This window comes from Rhincodon typus, chromosome 1, assembly GCF_021869965.1.
Source record: "Rhincodon typus isolate 14 chromosome 1, sRhiTyp1.1, whole genome shotgun sequence".
Lineage (NCBI taxonomy): Eukaryota > Metazoa > Chordata > Chondrichthyes > Orectolobiformes > Rhincodontidae > Rhincodon > Rhincodon typus.
The window spans coordinates 69,600,366-69,607,457 of record NC_063332.1 but is presented as its reverse complement, the minus strand read 5'-3'; the positions used below and the strand labels follow the sequence as shown (position 1 = coordinate 69,607,457).

The following is a 7,092-nucleotide window of genomic DNA, read 5'->3' as shown; positions in this document are numbered from 1 at the left end:
GGACTCACAGTTCAAGCCGCACACAGTGGACTGGAGGACTCACAGTTAGAGCGCCTCCAGCAGACGAAAGGACTTACTATAGCGGCACCCAGTGGACAGAAACGTTGACTGCTCATTTCCTCCAGATGTTGCCGAGCTTGCTGTGTGCTTCCAGCATCCAGATTGTCTACTTTGGACTACAGCATCTGCAGTTTTTTTTGTTCTGGGCTGAGACCAGTTCTGAGGAAGGGTCATAGTGGACTCAAAACATTGACTCAGGAACAAGGGAGACCATCAACTGCAGTTGTGGTTTATTTTGCTGCAAATTACTCTAAGTTATCTCGTACAAAAAAGTGATTTCTTAGAAACAAACATCAAAACCAACTTGTACACTGTGTATCTCAATGCAAAATTTGACTCACATGACTAGAACAACCTTAAAATAAAGAGCTTTTACATTGGATTTCAGTGTACTTGTAACACTGGAAAAGTAAATAACTTGTTAGCTCAGTACCTGTGTAGACTCAGTACCTCTCAATGGTCTGATTCCTGAAATGAAACCTCTATCTCACCTGCAAAGTGAACTAGTTCCCAGCATACAATGGCCAACCTTCATCTGTAAGTCAGTAAAGATGATGGTCAGTAAGTGTGTGTGTGTGGAGCCTTCAGTTGAGTGTAATAAAGAGCAAATGAGTACATCTGGGAATTTGGTTCAAAATGGGAAATGGACTGGAATATCTTTTTTAAATTCAATTTTAAAGATAAAGTCTGATTCAGACAATAGCCTTTAAGAAAGTTAAAGTAGCTTAATTAAATGAGGCAACTGCAACAGAGAGGCAATTATCAGACAAGCACTTGAAATCCCTTGTCTAAATGAGGTGCTGATCACTAGTTAAGTAGTGGCTCTGAACATCGAAAAGAAAGGGATTTTTTCCATCACACAGTCAGTGTGAGTGGAGACTTACCCTGAGTGAGACAAAGGCTGAGTAAGTATGTCTGGGAATTTGGTGTAGAGGTGCTTTAAATAAGGTTTACTGGAAGAAACAAAGTCTCTAGTGTGAGAGCTGAGTGGAAAATGATAAAAGGTGCAGGTTGACAGTGCAACCCGCAGTGAGAGATAACGGACCACAACAGGACACAAGTGCAGGAAAAGCAGCTCATTGGTGAATATTCCTCATCTTTAAAGTAATAGTTTGTGTTTAAGTCTTTCTGTACTCTCTTCTGAAAATGTATTGTTAAGTATAAGATTGATACTGGTGTATTTTTTTTAATAATCACAATAAGTAAAGATCAGGAATTCGAAAGGAATAAATGAGTTAAATTAAATGCAGTAAGGATTGCAAGATAGGTGATGAGTTACTGCTGCAGCACCTTGGAGCTGTTGGATGCCAGGGTGATCCAAAGTGAACATGTCTGTAGTAAGTGTTTGCGGCTCAAGGAACCATTGGATCCAAGTTGAGGAGCAGGATCCTGTGCTGCAAACATTGCGCCACATCAGCAGGAAAGTTAACTCAACATTTTGCTCACACGGATAGTCACATCCCTCAGATTAGGTTATATACTGTTGGTCTGTGATCAGAATATGAGTGCAGTGAGTAAGGTGTGGGGACCCAGGGGTTAGCATTTGAGGAGCCTCGTCCATTGCAATTGTCCAGCAGTTAGGAGGCTCTTGATTATCTCTCCAGCCACATCCTTCCCCCAGATCCTGGGGATTTAATAACGTTCAGCACCATTAATTTTTCCAGAGCAACCTTCTTACTAATACTAAATTGCTTCAACTTTTATTCTCCCTAGTCATCTGGATCTCTAAGTGCTGGGATTTTTCTTGTATGTTCCACCATAAAAATAGACAAAACAATTATTTAGCTTCCCTGCTATTTTACTCCCAAAGCTATGATTTTGGAAATTCCTATGTGTTGGCCCTTAATCCTCCTCAATTGCCTGAATTGCCATGACCTGTGTGACACTGACCCCCCCCCAACCCCACCACTTTCTTTCCATTCAGTATGAGATCTTGACTCACTATCTCCAATTGCCCTATATCATTGTCATCATTACTTCAGCAACTCAGGAGAATGAAGCCCATCTCCATTGCTTGGCCAGAACTCCATGGACTGCCCCTCGATAACCTCCTGAACCTTTTTGACCAAGTTCCTAGAAGTTACCATGACACAGATCTGAATCAAGAGCCTGTAATCCCTAAAGTGGTTGAACTTGACCTGTAGGGCTGGTCATAGTCAGTCCTACAGGTCAAGTGAAAGGACATGGATCCATGGACTCTGGTAAAACCAAGTGCTTGACTGACAATGGCTAACCACTTGGACTGGAAAAGGATGAGTTTCTTGACTGACTGTAGTCTCCTTTGACCCCAATAAGGATTGCTCCCCTTTGATTTTCCCAAATAGCCATTTGCTTGAAGCAGTGTGTTTGCTGCATTAGCTGCCAGCGCATGCTACAGTTCTGACATTGACATAGCATGATGCTGCACAGTGATATATCCACCCACGTATAGAGTCATACAGCACGGAAACAGACCCTTCAGTCCAACTCATCCATGCCGACCAAGTTTCCCAAACTCACCTGCCTGCGTTTGACCCATATCTCTCTAAACCTTTCCTGTTCATGTACCTGAGATAGTAGGAACTGCAGATGCTGGAGAATCCGAGACAACAATGTGCAGGGCTGGATGAACACAGCAGGCCAAGCAGCATCATAGGAGCAGAAAGGCTGACGTTTCGGGCCTAGACCCCTTCATCAGAAAAGGGGGAGGGGAAGGGGTTTCTGAAATAAATAGGGAGAGTGGGAGGCGGATAGAAGATGGATAGAGGACAGGATAGGTGGAGAGGAACCAAACAGGTCGAAGAGGCGGGGATGGAGCCAGTAAAGGTGAGTGTAGGTGGGGAGTTAGGGAGGGGATAGGTCAGTCCAGGGAGGACGGACAGGTCAAGGGGGTGGGTTGAGGTTAGTAGGTAGGAGATGGGGGTGTGGCTTGAGGTGGGAGGAGGGGATAGGTGGGAGGAAGAACAGGTTAGGGAGGCGGGGACGAGCTGGACTGGTTTTGGGATGCGGTAGGAGGAGGGGAGATTTTGAAGCTTGTGAAATCCACATTGATACCATTGGGCTGCAGGGTTCCCAAGCGGAAAATGAGTTGCTGTTCCTGCAACCTTCGGGTGGCATCGTTGTGGCACTGCAAGAGGCCCAGGATGGACGTGTCGTCTGAGGAATGGGAGGGGGAGTTGAAATGGTTCGCGACTGGGAGGTGCAGTTGTTTATTGCGAACTGAGCGTAGGTGTTCTGCAAAGCGGTCCCCGAGCCTCCGCTTGGTTTCCCCGATATAGAGGAGGCCACACCGGGTACAGCATATGCAGTATACCACATTGGCAGATGTGCAGGTGAACATCTGCTTGATGTGGAAAGTCTTCTTGGGGCCTGGGATGGGGGTGAGGGAGGAGGTATGGGGGCAGGTGTAGCATTTCCTGCAGTTGCAGGGAAAAGTGCCGGGTGTGGTGGGGCTGGAGGGGAGTGTGGAGCGGACAAGGGAGTCACGGAGAGAGTGGTCCCTCCGGAAAGCAGATAAGGGTGGGGAGGGAAAGATGTCTTTGGTGGTGGGGTCGGATTGCAGATGGCGGAAGTGTCGGAGGATGATATGTTGGATCCGGAGGTTGGTGGGGTGGTACGTGAGGACGAGGGGGATTCTTTTTTGGTTCTTATTGCGTGGACGGGGTGTGAGGGATGAGTTGCGGGAGATGTGGGAGACACGGTTGAGGGCGTTCTCGACCACTGAGGGGGGGAAGTTACGGTCCTTGAAAAACGAGGACAACTGAGATGTACGGGAGTGGAATGCCTCATCCTGGGAGCAGATGCGGAGGAGGCAAAGGAATTGGGAATAGGCGATAGCATTTTTGCAGGAAGGTGGGTGGGAGGAGGAGTATTCTAGGTAGCTGTGGGAGTCGGTGGGCTTGAAATGAATATCGGTTTCTAGGTGGTTGCCCGGGATGGAGACAGAGAGGTCCAGGAAGGGGAGAGAGGTATTAGAGATGGTCCAGGTAAACTTAAGGTTGGGGTGGAAGGTGTTGGTGAAGTGGATGAACTGTCGAGCTCCTCGTGGGAGCACGAGGCGGTGCCGATACAGTCATCAATGTAACGGAGGAAGAGGTGGCATTTAGGGCCAGTGTAGGTACGGAAGAGGGATTGTTCCACGTAACCTACAAAGAGGCAGGCGTAGCTTGGGCCCATGCGGGTACCCATGGCCACCCCCTTTGTCTGTAGGAAGTGGGAGGAATTGAAAGAGAAGTTGTTGAGGGTGAGGACGAGTTCGGCTAAGCGGATGAGGGTGTCATTGGAGGGGGACTGGTCGGGCCTGCGGGACAGGAAGAAGCGGAGGGCCTTTAGGCCATCTGCATGGGGAATGCAGGTGTAGAGGGACTGGACGTCCATGGTAAAGATGAGGTGTTGGGGACCGGGGAATTGGAAGTTCTGGAGGAGGTGAAGGGTGTGGGTGGTGTCACGGACATAGGTAGGGAGTTCCTGGACCAAGGGCGAGAAAATGGAGTCCAGATAGTTGGAGATCAGTTCGGTGGGGCAGGAGCAGGCGGAGAGAATGGGTCGACCAGGGCATTCAGGTTTGTGGATTTTGGGAAGGAGATAGAAGTGGGCAGTGCGGGGTTGGGGAACGATGAGGTTGGAGGCCGTGGGTGGGAGGTCACCTGAGGTGATGAGGTTGTGGATGGTTTGGGAGATGATGGTTTGGTGCTCAGGGGTGGGGTCATGATCAAGGGGGCAGTAGGAGGAGGTGTCGGAGAGTTTGCGTCTGGCCTCGGCGGTGCAGAGGTCAGTGTGCCATACTACAACTGCGCCTCCCTTGTCCGCGGGTTTTATGGTGAGGTTGGGATTGGAGCGGAGGGAGCGGAGGCCTGCACGTTCTGTGGGGGAGAGGTTGGAGTGGGTGAGAGGGGTGGAGAGTTTGAGGCGATTGATGTCTCGACGGCAGTTGGAGATGAAGAGGTCGAGGGAGGGTAGGAGGCCTTGGGGTGGTGTCCAGGAGGAGGGGGTGTGTTGGAAGCAGGAGAAGGGGTCAGTAGAGGGAGGGGTAGGCTCGCGGTTGAAGAAGTAAGCGTGGAGGCGGAGGCGGTGGAAAAACTGCTCTATGTCCAAGCGTGAGCGGTATTCGTTGATCTGTGGGTGGAGGGGGACAAAGGTGAGCCCTTTCCTGAGGACTGACCGTTCGTCCTCAGTAAGGGGGAGGTCTGGGGGAATGGTGAAGACTCGGCAGGGCTGGGTGCTATTGTACCCTCTGGAGCTACTGGCTGTGGAAGCTGTGGGCGGAGCGACGTCGGCTGTGGGCGGAGCGACGTCGGCGTTGGCGGTGGGCGGAGTTGCGTTGGCGGTGGGCGGAGTTGCGTCGGCGTCAGCGGTGGGCGGAGTTGCGCCGGCGGTGGGTGGAGTTGCGTCCGCGTTGGTGATGGGCGGAGCGGCGTCGGCGGTGGGGGGAGCGGGGGAGGTGGCGGCAGTAGCAGTGACGGTTGGTGCGACTTCAGTGTCGGTGGTGTTGGTCTCGGAAATGGAGGCGGTGGCATCGGCAGCGATGGCTTTCGCTGTCCCGGAAGTGGGGAACCCGGCGGTGGCGGATGTGACGTCATCTGTGGGTTCTCCAACAGTGGCCACATGGCCAATGGCGGCAGGCACATTGTGGGGAAGGTCCTGGGTACGGCTGGGGATTTGGGGGGTGGAGGAAGCCCGTTTTGGGTGGTAGGCACCAGTAAGTTTACTGTACTTACGGTTTTTAGTGTCCAATAAAGCTGAGTAGATTGTGAGTTCAGGTTGTGGATCCTACGAAGAATAAAAAACAGGAGAGGTCCTTTGCAGGTCTAGGAGAGGGAGGCTCTGAGCTGGGGTAGGCTTGATTGTAGTGCCTGGAGATGCCGGCGCATTGCTGCAAGTGTGTGTTTCAGGAGTCGCAGGGAGAAACGCTTCTGAAGGATCTCAATGCCACGAGTGTAGATATTGTCACGGTTGGGGCCAAATTGGGAAGGCTTGAATGTGGATTGTAGTCCTTTGGGGATGATCTGGTTCTGTAGGCAGGTACTAAGAAAGGTGATGTGGCTGTCGTACCTGGTTTGCTTCAGGAGCTGTAGTACCTGGTTTGCTTCAGGAGCTGTAGTACCTGGTTTGCTTCAGGATTTCACAAGCTTCAAAATCTCCCCTCCCCCTACCGCATCCCAAAACCAGTCCAGCTTGTCCCCGCCTCCCTAACCTGTTCTTCCTCCCACCTATCCCCTCCTCCCACCTCAAGCCGCACCCCCATCTCCTACCTACTAACCTCATCCCGCCCCCTTGACCTGTCCATCCTCCCTGCACTGACCTATCCCCTCCCTAACTCCCCACCTACACTCACCTTTACTGGCTCTATCCCCGCCTCTTCGACCTGTTTGGTTCCTCTCCACCTATCCTCTCCTCTATCCATCTTCTATCCGCCTCCCACTCTCCCTATTTATTTCAGAACCCCCTTCCCCTCCCCCTTTTCTGATGAAGGGTTTAGGCCCGAAACGTCAGCCTTTCTGCTCCTATGATGCTGCTTGGCCTGCTGTGTTCATCCAGTCCTGCACCTTGTTGTCTCTGTTCATGTACCTGTCCAAATGTCTCTTAAATGTTGTAACTGTACCTGCGTCCACCACATCCTCTGACAGTTTATTCCACAAAAAAAACCTTTGCGGTTCATTTTATTTATGTCCCTCATGATTTTATAAACCTCTATAAGGTCATTCCTCAACCTCCTATGTTCCAGTGCAAAAAGTCTCAGCACATCCTGCTTATTTTTATAACTCAAACCCTCTAGTCCTGGTAACATCCTTGTAAATATTTTCTGCACCTAACATCCTTTCTATAGCAGGGTGACTGGAACTGTACACAGTACTTCAAAGTGGTCTCACCAATGTCCTGTACAACTGCAACATGATGTCCCAACTCTTATACTCAGGGATAGTAGGAACTGCAGAGAGAATCTGAGATAACAAGGTGTAGAGCTGGATGAACACAGCAGGCCAAGCAGCATCAGAGGAGCAGGAAGGCTGACGTTTCAGGCCTAGACCCTCTGATGCTGCTTGGCCTGCTGTG

At 50.6% G+C, this 7,092-nt stretch overlaps 1 protein-coding gene across 1 annotated transcript in view; it reads right to left on the bottom strand.

Annotated features, from left to right (window-relative positions):
• frg1 (FSHD region gene 1) overlaps positions 1-656 on the bottom strand; it is a 21,363-nt gene extending 20,707 nt beyond the window's left edge. Inside the window, exon 1 of the mRNA XM_048596114.1 lies at positions 552-656. Within this exon, the coding sequence (XP_048452071.1) occupies positions 552-595 (44 nt within the window). The 5' untranslated portion in view covers positions 596-656. The remainder of the gene's footprint in view (positions 1-551) is intronic.
• Positions 657-7,092: the final 6,436 nt, after the last annotated feature.